Raw genomic sequence first — 19,213 nt, 5'->3', positions numbered from 1 at the left:
CATTCCACAGTGAAAGATGTTTAAGAAATCATGAGCAGTATGAGTTTTGTTAGGATGTAATGACTTTGTTTTGCTGCTGATCTGAGATGTATATTTTTTTTGACCGCATTGCTTTTGTTTTGTGGTCATACTTACTGTTATCAGTGCTGGTTCAGGTTTTGTTAAAGTTTTAAGTGGCAGCTGTGTTTGTATAGGTAAAGTGCTTTTGTTTGGTATGTAGGTGAGGAAGATAGGGAGTAGTATGGATCTGTGAAAATTAGCCATGAATATGAAATTAGGAATGAGCACTGTAATCTTCACAGAAGGTGTGCCTCACACATTGTTTTAGACACACACACACACACACACACACACACACACACACACACACACACACACACACACACACACATTTGTATTACAGAATTGTAGGACAGGTATGTAGTGCCTCCTACTGGACTACTATGCCAGACTGAAGGAGAGACACTTTTGAGACCTTTTTTTGCTGCTCATATAGAGGGTGGAATGATGAGATTTGGGAATGGATCATGGATATAGATTGTGATGTGCATATGGGAGTCATTTTATGAAATATGAGGTTGTATTATAATGATGTCCTTCTATTCCTATGTTGCAGTATTCTAGGTGTGGGATTTCATGCCATCAGGCGACTCGTACGTTGGGTCCTATACAAAAGTTTCAGCTTGGCTGTTGAAGTGTGCGTGGGACGTCACAAGTAGGGCCATAAACCAGGGGCCTTAAATGTGACGTCTGCACGCACAATCCTCAGAACGTTTCAGCCGCAGATGACATTCTCATCGTACGATCGCTTCTCCACAGACGTCACATCTTAAGATAGTAACCCGTTGGGTTTCTAATTTTCTTATTTTTGACGATTGTTCTTGCTAACGCTTGGTTGTTGTAGCCTTTAACTGATATCAGGGAAAAAGGGAAAGTGCCAATGCAGGCACCAGATACCCCATAAAGACACCCGTGACAGGTGTGTTTTTTGCCTAGGCCATGAACACGATCACTCCTCCTGCGCTGTTCGTCAATCTTTTGTGCCCAAGACATTGCGCAGCTGTCTAGCCGCGTTAAACCTCTACCTGGAGAACCAGCGCCTTAAGCGGTTAGCCCTTAGGATGGATCCTACATCATAGGTCACACCTGAACCCTTGCGCAAGAAGGCCAAGGTTCCTAGGCCTTCTTCGCCTGCCACTCCGCTTCCCGACACACAGCCAAATGCCGTTCTAGGGGTTGAGGCTCATTCGGAGGATACGTCGACTGCAGCGACATCCCTCGTGAAAGCCATTTCGCAGCCGATGACATGCACATCCACGGAGCTAATCCAGACATAGACGACCATTGATGTCGAGGGGGAACCAGTTTCGATGGTACCTCCGGCAGGGATCCAGACTTCGGATGCGTTACTGTCCAAACCCGATGCCAGGTCTCTCTCTACTTCCACCCCGGCCAAAAAGAAACAAAAAACTAAACATACCTCCACCTCTTCAGAAGTCACACTGGATTGGCAGGCTTTCACCTCGTCTCTCATGCAGGCCTTTATGGCCCTCTGGCCTTCAGCCTCATCTACCTCCACCCTGCTTCTTCTGAGCCCTAAGCCTGCCTCTGCTTCTTCCCTCCCATCCACGACCTCTCAAGTCAGAGAAGAAGAGCATGATTCTTCCTTCTCATCCTCAGAAGAGTCCATTTCTTATGTTTCCTAGATTGCCTCCCCCCAGGAATATTACTGTCCTGATGAGGAATCTGTGGAAGGGGATGCTCCCCCTGAGGACATTACTTTTGGAGAGGCCATCACCAAGATGAAGGATTACTTTAAATGGGATGCAGCCCAAATGACAGACATCCAAAAAAGGTACTTTGAGCTGCTGCAAGTGGAATCCCCCTCCTGTTCAGCAGTTCCTCCTGTTCTGCCTGTTTACTTGGATGCCTTCAACTTTGCTTCCAAAGCCCCTGACTCACAGCCTCCGGCCCCTAAACATTCTGACAGCTTCTACAAAGTACCAGAGGGCCAAAAATTCCTGGTCATACCACCCTTGGCGCACCCAGCTGTTATTGCCACTACTGCAGATAAGCAGTCTAGACTGCTGCCTTCTGCCTCCCTACTGCCCGCTGACAAAGACAGCAAGTACATGGATATGGGGAAGGAAGGTATACACTTCTTCAGCTTTGGCCTTCAGAGCCATAAATTATCAGACCCACATGACAAAGTATGCATTAGACTTGGTCTCTCAAGTCTCTTCCATGCTAGCATCCTTGCCTGACGGCCCCATCAAGATGGACATCTCAGCCAAACTTTCCTTGGTGCAACAGGTAGCCAGGCATTCCATCAGATGCAGCTACAATGCTGCAGAAGCATCCGCCAGGTCTGCAGCATCTGCTTCAGCCCTCAGGAGGTACTTATGGCTAAGACTCCAGAACTTCCCTGAGGATTTCAAGTCTATGATCTTGGACGCTGTTCTGGACCACAATGTGCTTTTTGGCAAACAGTTTGCTGGCCTTTTTAAAAATCTACAAGAAAAAAGCAAAGAACTCCAGGACATCAAGCACCTGCTGGTGTCACCCATCCCCAAGTATTATAGAAACTACCCTGCTAAGGCCGCCTTTGTGAGACATACTCCTTAGCCCTCCTCCTCCTCTTCCAGGTCCAGGAGAGGGGCTGGAAGACCTACCAACTCCAGGTCCTCTGCTCCACCTCATCAACCCAGACAGCCCTTTCAGGACAGAGGAGGTCCCAGTAATGCGTGACTGCCTTGCCCACCTTCCCCTCTCAGCCCGCCTTTCCCACGGTCTTCCCCTTTGGCAGTCCATCACTTCAGACCAATGAGTCTTAAACATTACTCAAAAAGGGTACTTTCTATCTTGGAAAGAGAAGCCACCTAGAAGAGGCATTGCTCTCATCCCCAAAAACCAGGCCCATCTCATGCCACAAGTTCTGGCAGACCTTTTAAAACTAGGCACCATAGAACCTTTCCCTCCAGGACAGGAAGGGAAGGAGTTTTACTCCCGCCTCTTCCTAGTCCCCAAAAAAGACGGTCCCTGAAGACTCATCTTAGACCTGTCCTTCCTAAACCTCCATCTTCAGGTACCATCTTTCAAAATGCACACTCTTCTCACTCTGCTACCCCTCATTCCAGCCAAGGCCCTCATGGCCACCCTGGACCTAAAGGAATCCTACCTGCACATACCCATTAGGAATTCCCAAAGACAATTCCTGCGTTTCTCTGGACCTGCCTCTCATTTCCAATTGCTGCCTTCCCCTTTGGTTTATCCAGCCCCCCCCCCCCCCCCCGAGTCATTACAAGTGCCTGGCTCCAGCCATTGCCTTCTGCAGAATTCAGGGTATACAGATTTACCCTTATCTGGACGACATCCTGATACTGGCAGAGTCCAGGGATGCTCTATTGAAGCATCTACATTTCACCATGTCCCTTCTGCAGAACCTAGGATTCAGCATCAGTTTCCCCAAATCCTCTCTGATCCCAAGCCAGGACCAAATTTTCCTAGGCTGCAGAATCAGAACAGACACAATGAAGGCCTTTCTACCACATGACAAGGTTCTTTCTATGACTTCCCACTTCCAGGAAGCTCTACTATCCCAAAAGGGGATTGCAAGGCAATTTCTTCGTCTCCTGGGTTTAATGGCAGCAACCATCTCCATGCTACCACTGGCAAGAATGCACATGTGAAGTTACAATGTTTCCTGAAGAAAACCTGGTCCCAACACCTTCATCCCCTAGAACAGGGTATCCCCCTCCTTCCCTGTCTGAAAACAGAAATCAGTTGATGGATCCAGCAAGTGCAACTGAACCCAGGGCTCCCACTACAACTACCCACCCCAACCCAAGTATTGCATACAGATGCCTCAAATTCAGGTTGGGGAGCAACTTTGGCCTCTTACAGGATTCAGAAAAAGTGGCATCCCTCTCTTCAGGCCAAACACATTGATATCAGGGAAGTGACAGCAGTCTTCTTAGCTCTAAAGACCTTCACCCCCCTTCTCGTTCCAGGGGTGTTCCAGATTGTCACCGACAATACTACGATGATATGGTACCTCAACAAGCAAGGAGGAACAAAGGCCCATCAGCTGTGTCGATTATCCCTGCTGATATGGGTCTTAGTCTCCTGTCTCACCTTAGTCCTGCAAGCGGCCTACATCCCCTTACAGGACAACCACCAAGCAGATCTCTTGAGCAGGACCTCCTCGCCTCAGCACGAATGGATGCTGGGCAGGGAGGTCTTCTTAGACATAGTCCACCGTTGGGGTGCTCCACAAATTGACCCGTTTGCCTCCCCTCAAAACAGGCAACTGCAGAACTTCTGCTCAAAAACTCACTCCCCTCTAGCATGGAGAGTGAATGCTTTCAGCTTCCCTTGAGAGGGGAATTTCCTTTATGCCTCCCCCATTCCCACTGATTCTGAAAGTCCTCCTGAAAATTCAGAGGGACAAATCAAAAATCTTGTTAGTGACTCCCTACTGGCCAAGGCAGCACTGGTTCCCCCTACTTCACAAACTAGCCGAGGGCAATCACTTCAAGTTACCATACAAGGTGGACCTACTGACACAAGACAAAGGAACTCTCCTACACCCACACTTACAGATGTTGTCTCTGACTCTGTGGGTGATAAACTTTTGATCCCTTTCAGACACCACCACTGAGAGGACGTGCTTTCAGTCCTAAGGGAGGCAAGCAAACCTACCACCAGAAAATCTTACCTAAGTGGGAAAGATTTGCAAAATGGTGTCTGAACAAGAGAAGGGATCCCAGCTCCACTGAGGTTCCCCTGGTTCTAAACTACCTGTGTCAATTGATAAAGAGTGGGCTATCTTACTCTTCTGTAAAAGTACACCTCTCTGCCATATTTATTTTATTTTACATTTGTTAACCAGGATTGTCTGACCGAGCAAAAGCCCTTTTTCAGCAGAGGCCCAGGGAGAAAAGCTCCAAAACATAGTTGCAAAAAATATAACCGTTACAAACACAGTTAACATTATAATCATTCATAATGAAACTTGTAGAACAGTTATCATATATATGCAGTTACAATTATCTGTAAAAATGTTATGAAGAATATTGCAGCAGAAGGAAAGGAGATAGTGTTGGGTAAAAATGATGAAGTAGACTAGTTTAAGTTGTAAATGTTTTGTTATAGAGGAGAAGAAATTATGGTAAGGCAGAGGAAGTTAGGTTTGTTATTTAGTGAAGGTATATTCAAGGAGGCTGAGAACAGGTACAAATTGAGTGACTTTTTAAGTACTCTTTAGTGGCTATTTTGAATACTTTAGGATGTGAAATTGATCTAACTTCTTGTGGAAGTTTGTTCCAAGCAATAGAGGGATAGTAGCTGTATGTAATGGCTCCTATTTTGGACTTGGGCTTGTAAATTTGTAAAAGGTCTTGGCTGGAGCTCCTGCTTAGTCTGGATGGGACATAGTGAGAGATTATGGTGCCTAATGCTAGACAGTAGGATGGTGAATAAATAATGGAGTGTATAATTTGGAGCTGAGAGAGGAGTAGGAGGTGATTCAGTAATTTTTATTTCTGTAGAGGTAAGTTTGTTTTGTTTGGTTTTTGGGTTTATTACATTCATATCATTAGTATACACCAAGAGAGAGAGTACTAGAGGAGTCCAGCAGTGTGATTTTAGTGTGATTATTTGATTTTGTTGAAAAAGTGGATTGATTTAAGTTTTTTTTTTGGTTAAGAGATTTTTTTTTGGGATTAAGGATGAGCTGACCAGGTTTCCAGCCAGTAGTCCAAGCTTTGAGAAAAAAGAAAGTTAGCTGTATGGTTGGCAGTTCAGTTTGTTGGGGTGGTGGTGATAATAATGGTGGAGTTGGATTGGAGGATGAGGGAGAAGGATTATGTGAGTTAGAGGAGAAGTGAAGTAGTGGTCAAAGAAGGATGGATGGGGGGATCTTCCATTTTCACTCAAGGAGATCATAGTGAGAGGGAGTGATGCATTGATTGATTGTGCTGTCTGTTCAGTGAGATAGCTGGAGGAACCATGCTTGTGTTAGTAGAGAGACATAGAGATCAGAGTTTTCGTTCAGTAGGGATGTGAGAGACAGAGTCAAAGCCTCTTGAGAGGTCAGGAAATAAGCATGAGATAAGTTTATGATTATCTCTAGCTATAGAAATGGTGTTGAGAAAGGAAAGTAGAGCTGTAGTGGTACTGTGTTTGGGCTGGAAACTGTGCTGAGTGGTACTGAGGAGTGTGCCCTGTATAAGATATTGCATTACTTGTGTATGTATACATTTTTCTAAGACTTTAGACAGGGGGGAGAAGATAGCTATTGGTCTGAAGTTTGAGAGTTCTGTGGAATTCCCACCTTTGTGAATAGGTATGGTGTAGAATTGTTTCCTGGTAGCAGGTACTTTAGCTTCAGAGATGGAACAGTTTATTAAAATAGATACTGCCAAAGCAATAAAGTGAGCAGCAATCTGAAGAAAGTAAGATGGGATACTGTCAACAGAAACAGAGCATGGTTTTAGTTTGGAAAGAAGGGTTTTGATGTAAGCAGTAGGGACTGCTTTACGGAAAAAAGAATTTGCAGAGTTGGCTGTGGGTGGAGGTTCCAAGTAATCTGGAACATTGTTACTGGAGTATTTTAGATTAGGATTGAAAGGTTTGGCTAGTGACTGAATGAAATAGGCACTGAAGGTTTTAGCAGTCTCTTTGTGAGATTTGTCAGGAGATGGATTAGGTGAAGTAGGATTACCAGGATGAAGTATTTGGTTTATGGCATTCCAGACTTTTTTTGGATCTGATTTTAGGGCAGCTGGAGGGTTATAGTAGAAGTCTTTTTTTATCTTTATCAATATTTTTTTTGTCTTATTTCTCAGTTCTTTGTACTTTTGCAGAACTGCTGGTAGTTTAGTTGTGGTCCAGGTTTCCCAGGCTCGATCTCTGGCTGTCATAAGAGTGTGAGTATTCTTAGATAGCCAAGGGGATATAGTAGCTTTTATCTGTACTTTCCATAATGGGGCTAGTGAGTTTAAGATATTTAGGAAGGTTGAGTTAAAAGCTTGAACTGCTTCATCAAGTGGGATCTGGATGAGGAAGTTCCAGTTTATTCCGAGTAAGAGATTATTAAAAGTTTCTGGGTTGAATTTGGATAATTTATGACAGGTTATGTATCTATGTGGTTTAGATATGTGGGAGGTATGTCTAAGTACATTTATTGGAGAGTGGTCACTCAGGGAGTCCGAGAATTTTTCTGGAATATGGTATTTAGAGGGATTTGAGACAAGAATCCAGTCAATGTGTGTACTGGTAGAATGAGTGTTATTGGTGTGAGTAGGCTGGGAGATAAGTTGTGAAAAGCCATATAGATTTATATGGTATGTTGAGTTAGGACTGGTGAGTGTTTCCCAGTTTATGTTAATGTCCCCAAGGAGGAGGATATCATTAGGGATGTTGTGGGAGAGGTAGGAGAGAATGCTTTCCAATAAGGGAATGTTGTCCCCTGGTGGAATGTTGATAGATATGACAGTAATAGTAGTATAGTCTTTGAGCTTAAGGTTTGCTACCAGTAATTCTGCGGGAGAAAAGGAAGGTATAGACAGCTTTGTGTATGTAAAAGTGAGGTTGTTGAAGTAAACAATTGCAATCCCTCCTCCTTTTTTATTAGGGCAATCGAGACGTATTATATTATATCCAGGAGGGAGTATGTCCTTATCTAGGTTTTGTGGTTTAAGCCATGTTTCTGTTAGTGAAATCATGTCTGGGTTTTCAGCAGATATCCAAGCATGATGTTGGCTAACTTTATTAAGTATGCTTCGAGTGTTATAGAGTAAAGGAGATTTGTTTGTTTTTTTTGTTAAATTACTTGCGGTTGATGAGGTATTGTGAGGAGTGGTAGAGTTAGGACTGGGTCCTGGGTTAGGGTGGATATCACCTGATGGGAGTAGTGAAATAGGATAGTAGTTAGGTTTGGTAGTTATTAGGTAGTATTTAGTGTATTTTGAATTATTTGTAGATATTATGGAATGAGGGGGGGGGTTATTTTGGGGGGTTGTACATTCATGGGGGGATGTATGCAGATTTGAGTAATGGTTGTTGGGTATAGGAGAAGTTATAGCTGTGTGTATGGGTAGGGGTATAATGATAAGGGGTTAATACTGTTGGTGAGGATGTTAGAGCATGGAGGAGACATAGTGATAGCAGTATTGCAGTGGAGAGGAGTGGTGTATGCATGGTGATTACTGGGAGAAAAAATATATAATAAAAGGTGGTATGGACCAGGAAGAAGGTTAAAGTTAGAGGAGGAAGTATAGGTAAGCTAGATTGTGTGTAGATGGAGTGTGGTGCGATAGATAAAGATGTGGTAGATAGGAAACAGGAAGGGGAGGGGTTTGATTATAGGAGGGAAATGCTGAAGAAGAATAAAGGAAGTGATATGGGGGGTGGGAGGGGAGTGAAGTGAGCCTGAGCGTAGCGAGGGCGAACGGAGCGGGACTACACCTGAGGCAGAGAAAGTGCCGTTCCAAAGGAGACTATGTGTAAGCTGAGATCTTGAGTTTTAGTCAGAATAAGTAGAAATCAGAGTCAATTAATCTTTAAATGTCTGAGTTCTTTTATAGTTAGTTATTGTTAGTCTGACTCCAATTTTGGGAAGTATTTTTGAATTTTACCCTGAAATTCTTAAAAAGGTATAAAATTAAAGCTGGGGTTAGTTACAGATGAAACAGGAGAGGTAATGAAATGCTATTTTATAGATTTAAGTTTTTCTCAAAAGAAAAATAGACTTTTAGTTTGGGGGGGGGTACAAACTGGAGAGTGTTATGCAGCTGTTTCTTCCTGGTGATGTACTCCTCAGTACAGTGGTTTGATTAAAGAACTATACAGCAGAGCTTGCTAATACACACACTAACATTTGTTTAAGTTAGTGCAGTTATATCAGCCTGCGTGCCCCTGGAACCCCCCTTGCTTACCAGGCTTGACGTAAAGCTCTTCCTTAAAGAGGTCTTGCACATGAGTCCACCTAGGAAACCTATCCCCCCGCCTTGGGACCTTAACTACATATCAGAGAAATTAACCCAGCACCCCTTTGAACCCGCTGGGCCTTCCTCCTTATAGATGTGCACATGGAAGACTGTCTTGCTGGTGACCATCACATCAGCCATTAGAGTGTCAGAATTCCAGGCCTTAATGGCCTGTCCCCCCTATACGGTCTTCCACAAAGACAGGGTGTCCCTGCGAACCAACCCCTCCTTTATGCCTAAGGTGGTTAATGACCTCTCTCTTAACCAATCCATTCATCTACCCACTTTCTTCCCCTCACCCTCTAACGAAGGGGAGAGGATACTGCACTCCCTGGATGTGCACAGACAACTTAGGTTTTACCTGGACAAGACCAAGACCATCAGGAAGACTAACCAGCTCTTTGTCTCCTTCAACCCCAGAGCCCTGGGCAAGACAGTCTCCAAGCAAACCATCACATGCTGGATCAAGAAAGCTATTTGCTTCTGCTACTCCCACCATGGAAAGGAACCCCCAGGGGGAATCGAGGCCCATTCTACTAGAGCTGTGGCCACCTCAAGGGCCTTCATGAAGGGCCTAGACACAGCATCCATTTTGGAAGCAGCCACTGGGGCCACTATCCACACTTTCACCAAGCATTACAAACTGGACCAAGTTTCCAGAGCTAGGACAGGATTCGCCAGGGCAATCCTCCAGGGTCTTGTAGAACCATCTTCATCTACCACCACCCTCTAATCTGCATAAGCTGTGGTACACTCCCACACCTAGAATACTGCAACAGAAGGACATAGAATAGATGTGTAAAATCTTACCATAACCATAGATGTCCTCCTATTCTATGTTGCAGTATTCCTTCCCTCCCACCAATCCCCCCAGGTCCTATTCCTTACCTGTACTACCTACATTACAGTAGGTCTCCAAGTCACACACCTGGAAACAACTGGCATTCCTCCTGCTGAGCCGCCTTCTCTGCCTGCTGGCCTTCAAGTTCTGAGGATTATACGTGCAGACGTCACATTTAAGGCCCCTGGTTTATGCCCCTATGTGTAACGTCCCATGCACACTGCAACAGCTAAACTGAAGCTTTTGTATAGGAGCCGACGTACGAGTCGCCTGAGGGCATGAAATCCCACACCTAGAATACTGCAACATGGAAGAGAAGGACATCTATGGTTATGGTAACATTTTACACAGCTATTCTTTCTGCATGTGTGTATGAAAACCCAGTCAGTGACATTCTGTAATATCCTGGACAGTTGAGAGGAATGTGCTGCACAACAAACATTGTATCTTGGCTTAGATGCCTAAAAACAATACATGAATTAATAACGATTTCCACAATAACAAAACACAGTTAATATCATTTTAAAAAATGAACTGCAACAAGCATGTACAGCATAATAGCAACCTATTTCACCTTTACAAAAATGTAACAGCAGCTCCATGAAAAAGTAGTGACATGTAAAATAGTAAAACGCCCAGTGCAATGCTGTTTAGATTACAAAACTGAATGTGAATGCATTTACTTTGTTTTTATCTTGTCATAGTTGAAATTCAGGGAAAAAGTAAGAGTAAGTCTCTGGAAAAAGCTCATCACACCCTAATATTTCCATCTCTACTGTGGCACCATTTACCTAATATGATGTCAAGCTGGGGGGGGGGGGGGTCAGTGCTTTACAGAAAAATAAGTTTCAGCATTCCAACTGAAACTCTGTCTTGACGCTTTCAGTTAGGAAGTAAGTAATGCCACCAAAAAAGCACAGACAACATTTGCGACTACAGTAAGTAATACTGACATTGCAACTCATGCAAAACAAAACTGGAACACTTATCACTTTAAGGTAAAGTAGAATATACTGAAATGCAAGATTCTCATTTTTATCATTATTTGGAAAGAGGCCAGTTTTTTGTATGGTGGCTTAAACTATGTCAGAAAGTGTAACCTTAGATAAAGGGAGGGATTTATGAAACTCTTATTCATAGCTTAAGTTTCTTGCTCTGTCTTAAAAAGTGTCATGAGTAATCCTGATTCAGTAAGGACCCCTATGTTAGACTCTGTTGAACACTAATATACTAACAGTATGCAAAGTCTGTGCAGTGACAGGCAACTAGTACACTGACTGTATGCAAAGTATGTGCAATGGCATTCCACAGTACACTGACAGCATGCCAGTGTGTGGTTACAGACATTCAGTACACTTGACAGTGTGTAGAGTATGTGCAGTGACATTCCATAGTACACTAACACCTATATACAGTATGCCTGTGTGTGCTTACAAACATCCAGTACACTGACAGTGTGTAGTGTATGTGCAGTAATGCTCCACAGCACGCTAACAGTATGTACAGCATACACGTGGATTTTTGGGTACAGACATCCAATTCACTGACATAGCATAGAGTATGTGTAGTGACAGACCTCACTACACTAACAGTTATGTACAGTATATCTAAGTATGTACAGTTACAGACAGTCAGTACACTAACAGCATGTATAGTGTGTGCAGTGACAGACCACTGGTACACTGGCTGTATGTGTACAGTATGCCTAAGCATGTGCAGTGACGGATGTCCAGTACTTTCAGTATGTAGAGTAGATGCAGTGGCAGGACTGGTGTATACTGACAGTATGTACAGCATGCCTAAGTGTATGTAGTTACAGACAACCTGTACACTAACAGTATGTATGGTACTTACAGTGACAGATCACTGGTATACTAACAGTATGTACAGTATGCCTAAGTGTGTACAGTATGCCTAAGTATTAGCAGAGAGAGACAGCCAGTACAATGCAGTATGTAAAATTGGTGCAGTGACAGACCACAGTACACTGACTGTGTTTACAGTATGCCTTTGTGCAGTGACAGATAACCAGTACAAAAAGAGATATAAATATGTCCAAGTATGTGATTGCAGTGACAGTCTTGTTTAGTCCAGGAAAGGCATTGTTTCTGCATAATGTTTGTGCAGCCTTAGGTGCTGCATCAGGAAAGACACTTCACTACACACGTTACTAAAAGCACAAAAGACTGAAACTTATTTCTTGGAATAATGTGTTACTAAAAATGAAGAAAGAAAAAGTAAGGTACTTAAACAAAATAAGTAAGTTAATGTACCACAAAAGACCAGGAACCAAAACCTCCCACACAATTTATTTTATTTAAGCAGCAGGTCAATCTTGTAGCAACAAAATAATCTTCTCTTAGCACCTCGGCTAAAACACAGCCTTTTCAGAGTAATCTTAGCTCCTCGGCTAAAACACAGCCTTTACAGAGTAATCTTAGCACCTCGTCCCAAACACAGCCTTTACAGTGTAAATACAGTGTATTTACTCTGTAAAGGCTGTGTTTTAGCCGAGGCGCTAAGAAAGGATTATTTTGCTGCTACAAGATTAATCTGCTGCTTAAATAAAAGAAAGTGTGTGGGAGGTTTCAGTTCCTGGTCTTTTGTGGTATATTTCCTTTTTTTCGTGAGTGGTTTCAATAACAAATAAGTTATTTGCCCCTCACACACACACACACACACACACACACACACACACACACACACACACACACACAATTGTACAACTTTGTTTATTGTTATGTCAAGGTCTATGAAAGTTTCAGAAACTGCCACACTTATTTTGGATTGCACAGATCTTGGAATGAGAGTTACTTGGGGAGGTCTTGCTCACCTGCATAACATTAAGTATTTTACTTCTGACTTGATCCTTTGTAAAACATGTTTGCCCATAATTATTTTCAGCCATTTGTGTTATCAGTAAAATGTGGCAAGTACGGTGCAATGTCTGCAATAGCACGCTGAATGCATGTGGATAAACATACAACGGTTTACTGCTGCTTACTCTTTAGCGAACACAATGCATGCACTTGCTGCTGTTGTGTGTAACATTTCTACCCAACTGTTTATCAGGAGTCATTCAAGCCATGGAACCTTCATTCCCAGGGTTGTGTGAAGTGGATTCTTTTCTGGACTCATAATTCAAATATATTTTGCAGAGGCTACAGTATGGACAGTGTTTAATAAAGCTGGAAGTTTTCCCTGATAGCCCTTTATATTGTGAGCAATTAAAGTCTTTGTTTTGTAATTATAATAAAGCAATTCAGTTAAGGTGATGCTAGTGCACGAAGATCCCAATTCTTAAATGATTGCAGAAGATATGAAACCACTGACTTTGTTTTGACTGTGGAGAAGGGGATATCTGCAGAGAAAAATAAAGGAGTATCTGTCACTGCAGCAGTGCTTACGATCGATTACTAATTGGATGAAGTATTTAAGTAAGCAGTTAATAACGTGGAAGAATTGGAGTTTGGTTTATGGAACATTTGCTGAGCTGCTATAAAGATGCAAAAAAAGCCGGTAGTGTTGGGAAATTGAATGTTGAGTTTTGCATGTCCTTGTGGTTGCCATTACACAGATTTAACAACAGGTGGTTGAAGGGCAAAACAGAATGGAGAAATTGGATGCTCATGTAGAAAATATGGATCAGCAGTTGGTTGCAGTTTGAATGTAAGACACATTTGAAGAATGTGAGCTTTATTGGAGTGCTCTCAGAAGAGAAGAGAATGTATTTAATGGAAGTAGTGCATTGGATAGGGGTTTACAAAGTCATCATTGGGATTTAAGAAACTGAGGAGACTGCCTCTGACTGTCTTGAGAGAGGTTGTATGCTGCTTTTGACTGTCTGACAGAGGTGTTATGTTAAACCCAGTTATGGGTACAATTTGTGACTACATATACAAAGTAACAAGTGCTGTAGAAGGTTTGGCAACTGGAACAAAAAGTTTTGTTTTAATATATAGCTGGTAGAATAGTGAATGCGGCTCATAATTATTTGGATGTACTTTTTCAGCAAAGATTGCAGTTTGTTGCTGTTACGAAGGAGCATAAAGAGGTGAAAACTGAAGTTTAGGTTGACTTTCCGCACATTATTTAATATGTTTTCAAGGGAAGTTAAGTTAGCTTTTGTTACAGTAGAATAAGCAGCGGCTAGGTTGGGAGAGAGTGTCTGTGCATGCTGTTCGTGACAGTGTACACCAAGCATAACAAGTTCTTAAATTCAGGTCACTGTGAGGTCAGTGGAAGAGGGATGGGAGGGCTGGATGAGTTTAGTGGAAAAGGGGGGGTGTTTTTGTGTAGCACTGCAGGATAGATGGTATGGGAGGCATTACAGCACTTTGACTGTGAACTGTTACAGACAAGTGCACCTTAGATTTAAAAATGTTTATCTTTATTTCTTTTTGACTGACTGATTGCTTTGATGTTTGAGCATTACTTGAAGATTTTTATATCAGGCAACAGCTATGTTTGGAGACTTACTCATGAAAGTAAGAAGTTAGGCTAGAGTTAGACACCATAGAAATTGAAGTGTGTAGTCGTTTAGAGGACGCTAGTCATTCATTTTCTTTATAACTACATCAGTGAAAGGGTTGAGTATTTCTTCTGTTGTAGATGGTAATTTAAGGTGGCTGAGCATAGCATGGAGGCTGCAGTATGTGTGTGTGTAAAAGTAAAGATTATGAAAGTAAACATGAAGATTAATGGTGCAAAAACAGATCTTTGTATACACTTGCTGTAAGTCATTTGTTTGAAAAATTTCTTCCTGGGTCATGGAATGGTGTTTGCTCATTGTGTCTTAGTAAGTCACGAATGCTTTGACACAATCGTTTTTGATTTCTACAAACTAAATTTGTTAACCAGTTACTTGGTGCTATTTAATGGGAAATGTTTATAACCAAATGTGTAGATATCATGCCAATATTGAAATATGTTATTTGTGATAGATTTGTGACAGGAATAATGTGGATGAAGGAGCACTTTTATTGCAGTTGTGCACCTGTTAAAGTAACTGGGAAGTCACTCACGATAATTATAATAATAAGAAACAAATTATGTAATGCTGTTTGACCTGAAGTTATTCGCGAATGGTCCCATTCAGTTCGAGTGTTGATTGATATTGTACTGCTTGCTGTCCATTCACTATAGAAATATTGAAGAATAAACAATTTTAATTAATACGAGTGTGCATCTGTTCAAATGCATGAAAGCAGAAAGTGTTTAAGGAGAATATAATGATGGCCGGAAGAGCAGCTAGCCTAGTACTTACCCATGAACCTATAATGTAATGGTTAATGGTGAAAATGAATGTATTATTGACACAGAAATCATGCTGTAGAGAACTCTCTGATCAATTCATTAAAAGCTAATTAAACATGTAAAGAAAGCAGCAGTGAGGCTGTAGAAGGAGTGACAACGGTATGGAGAGTGATGTGGCAGTGAGCAGGGGACAAGGAGTGGACAGTGTGAGTAAGGATAGTGGAATTGGTGCAGATGTGTGTGTGCAATATAAAGCAGGTGGATGGAGTCCAGAGCTACTTATTTACTGCAGTTTTCAAGAGTTATAATAGAGGATAATATGGAAGCAGAAACGGCTCTTGAATGATGATTTTTAAGGTTCCATATTAGAAGCCCGAAGACGTATTCTTTCTAATGCGTGTCTTGGTTGAACTCAAAAGCCTGAAACGGCAAAATATCGAAGCGGCTTTTAAGCAAATTATTTCCCTGGGAAAGAATTTGCTTGGCTGCTTTGTTACTTTGCCATTTTCGGCACTGTAGTGCGGTCTCAGAGTTGGTATATTTAAGTGGGGCGGTGTGGGGGGTGAAACCTCCCCTAGTTAACGTAATGTTTAAAGTGTTTGTTTTTCTGTTGGAACAGCGATTTTTTTCCCTAGGAAAAGAAATCACTGTTCTGACAGTTCGAAATTGTAAGCTTTTGCTTACATAGGGTCGATCAATCACAGTTCACTTTTTTAAGCGTTCGGTGATCTAATATAGACCCGTTTTTTAACTGTATAAAGTACAAAATAAATAGTTGCCCTTTCGGAAGGGGGAGTTCTGATGGGGTAACTGAGCAAAATGCCTCAAGATTGGCATGGATTCAATAGACTAACAAGCTGAATCTGAATGCAGCTGTCATCTCCTGTAAAAAAGAATCTCAAACTGTCAAAGCTGAGACATTTTAAGGCTTATTAAACCAACACATACTTGCTTAAGAAGCAGAGTTTTTTTTTTTTTTTAACAGTGCACCCAAGTTTTGTCTAATGCTCCAGTAAAGTAGTAACTCCAGGGTGCATATTAATGTCTAGTGATATGTTATTTAATGATTAGGGCTTTTTCATGGCACTGTCATTCTTATTATTTAAAAAAGTCTATGTAAATAATGCACATCACCTTGACAGATCTAGAAACAAGCCGTCAGCTCTCTGCACATTATGTTCTATGGTCCGAGCTTAATAGAGGTCATGTCTTTTATCCCAACAGGTATAAGTATGAATTTTGTCCATTCCATAACATCACACAGCATGAGCAGACCTTCCGATGGAATGCTTACAGTGGAATACTGGGGTAGGTGGTTTTGCATTTACTTACCATTCAGTTACTGTGTGAGGGAGGTCAGCATGAGGCTGAAAAAAAAACGGTAAAGTAAGGGCCTCACTGGGTGGCATTATACCCACTGTTGCATTTCAGCCCAAGGAGGCTGCTACTACCCTATACTGGAATTGGATGTTGCTGAAGCAGTGGCAGATGAGATTTGAGGCTATCTTGTAAACAGAGCAGTAAACTCTTGTAAAATGATACAGAATTATTTAAGATGGTATACATGACTTGTCTGAGTGGTGGCTGTTCCTACACTTCAGAATTCTGTGTCTGGTCAGAAAACTTACAGAGGGTAATTGTGAACCTGTATCAAATCTGAATTCCTGTACATCCTGTATCAGGGCAAGGTTAGCGTTTTAATGACAACTGCTTACCTATAAACACCCCAGAGCTGCATCAGCTGAAGTAAAACCCCTAATGTGCTTGTTCATTACCTGTAAACTTTTTTATTGCTGATAATTTAACTTTATTCATTTTATATGATACCACCTATTAATGGTATGTCTGTAGATATTCCCATTAGCTCTGCATAGCATTTCTTTTAGAAACAATGGCAGCATCACCCAGATAAACACTTAAGCTAGACAGAAAGTGGTTTAAAACTTTTCCATAGTGTAAAGGCATGTCATCCAAGCCCTGTCCTGCATTAACTTGTGAACCATTTTCCTGTCTGCTGTCATCTCATCGGCTAAGGGTTTACATATTTTCATTGGTTTCTGTTCTACACACCACATTTTAGGAGACAGTAAAACTCGTTAAACTTGATGGTTACATTTTATTTTTAAGTCTGTTTTTATTCTGTGTAAGGAAAGTCTTCTGTGCTACCTACTTTAATTTCTCTCTTCATTACTTGTACGGGCACCTGTCAAATCTTCGAATGCTTAAAATTTCGAACGTTACATGGTCGAGATCAAACGTTTGAAATTTTGAGTGCTCGAAGATAGCCTTTCAATGGCACCGTATGGTGCAGATAGGGAGAATTTCCCTTTTCTGCACTGAAGTGCAGTCTCGAAGTTGGTATATTAAAGTAGGGGGGGGTGCAGGGGTCCTCCCCCCTGCCTACACTGTTAGTGTTTTTTTTTTACGTTTGAACATCCAAATGTCAAACATTTGGTCTCGACCATGTAATGTTCGACATTTTGGATGTTCGAACATTTAACATAGACCCACTTGTACCATAACCATTTTTGATTAGATCTTTTGTGATTCTGTAACTCCATTCTTCAGTGTTGATATCTTCAAATACAATAATTTGACATCAAATCAAAAATGATTTCAAGAATGCTGAATTGAATGATCAAACTGGTATGTATCTTGGGTACTTGCTGCCATTCTGAAAAAGTGTGATCTTTACACAGATCTAAGGTCACTCAGAACACGTCTGAATATGTGGTTGTCTAGTATTCACACCTGGTTGTGTTAAAAGATGAAGAAGAAAACCTCTCCGTCTTTGAATCATTTGGATCTGTCTATATTATAATGTCTTTACCTTCCATAAATGTTTCCATTAATAAGAACTATACGTTTGACATGCGACTGCTGATGAAGTCCTATCGGAATCTAACGAGGTGACAGTATATCCTACCTTCTGCTACCAGTGCACTTCCCAGCATACTGTTTCTGTCATATATATATATATATATATATATGTATATATATATATATATATATATGTATATATATATATATATATATATATATATATATATTGTTAGCCTGGTTTCACCTTTAGATACAGTTGATGTTACTGGCGTCCCCCACCACACACACACAGTTAAATAATATTGGCTGTAGTTCCTGTGGTACAGGGTTTGATTCCCTTAGCCCTCATTTGCCAACTGTGTGACCTTTAGCAAGTAAGTCATTTACCCAGATATTGCCCTTGGGTTGCCTCTAAAAGTTAACAAATGGATATTATCATCATCATCATCACCATAACTGTTACTGTTATGTTGTTGCTTGGGGTTTATTTACATGTTTAACCTTGCGTTCATTGTTCCAGACTTTTAGCTGTCAGACTTTAACATCACCTGCCTCGTTAGTGGCCAGTCCACTGGCAAAGGTAATTTGCTCCCAGCTTTGCAGCTATTGACCTCAGCTTGAGTTGGAAACCATGAACGTCAGGGCAGGCAGACTGGGCTGTGTTGATGTAGCGGGTCTATATTGCAACATCGAATGCTGAAAACTGTGAACGATGTTACATTGACACATTTTCAGCGAAAGCTGAAAATGTCGAATCCACAGAACAGCGATTTCTTTCCTAGGGAAAGAAATTGCTGTTCCAACCCCCGCAAAAAAAAAAAAATTACACACTTCCAAACACATACCCAGTCCTAATTATACCCCCCCCAAAAAAAACCGTAAACAACTAAATAAACATATGCACATAACCCAACCATACATTTAACGGAAAATAAAACAGCAAACATTTTAAACCATATGCACTTACCTTAACCCGCACCCTAACCCTAAGGTCAGTAACTCTCGCACATTTACATAAACAGCTCCAAACACATACACACTTACCTTAACCCTAATTCTACCCCCCCCAAAACAAAAGTAAACAGCTGAAAACACATACACTTGTAACTCAACCATACATCTTACACAAAATATAAAACAGTAAACACTTTCATACATATGCACTTACCTTAACCTGCACCCTAACCCTAAGGTCAGTAACTGTTGCACAATCACACTCGGGAGCTATACCAGACAAGGGACCACACTACACTTCAGAACATGGCAAAACAGCGAAGCGGTCAAGTGACTTCTTTCCCAGGGA

At 41.6% G+C, this 19,213-nt stretch overlaps 1 protein-coding gene across 2 annotated transcripts in view; it reads left to right on the top strand.

Moving 5' to 3' along the window:
- The window catches only part of GNPTG (N-acetylglucosamine-1-phosphate transferase subunit gamma), a 454,757-nt gene that overhangs the window by 98,770 nt on the left and 336,774 nt on the right, over window positions 1-19,213 (top strand). For both annotated transcript variants that reach the window (XM_044089544.1, XM_044089545.1), the window contains exon 5: window positions 16,312-16,395. In XM_044089544.1, the coding sequence (XP_043945479.1) occupies window positions 16,312-16,395 (84 nt within the window). The remainder of the gene's footprint in view (window positions 1-16,311; window positions 16,396-19,213) is intronic.

The sequence above is a fragment of the Protopterus annectens genome, chromosome 12.part0 (assembly GCF_019279795.1).
Source record: "Protopterus annectens isolate FY-2018-M chromosome 12.part0, PAN1.0, whole genome shotgun sequence".
In the NCBI taxonomy this organism is placed as follows: Eukaryota; Metazoa; Chordata; order Ceratodontiformes; family Protopteridae; genus Protopterus; species Protopterus annectens.
The sequence above is the reverse complement of the archived record's forward strand: the minus strand, read 5'-3'. Positions and strand labels throughout refer to the sequence as shown.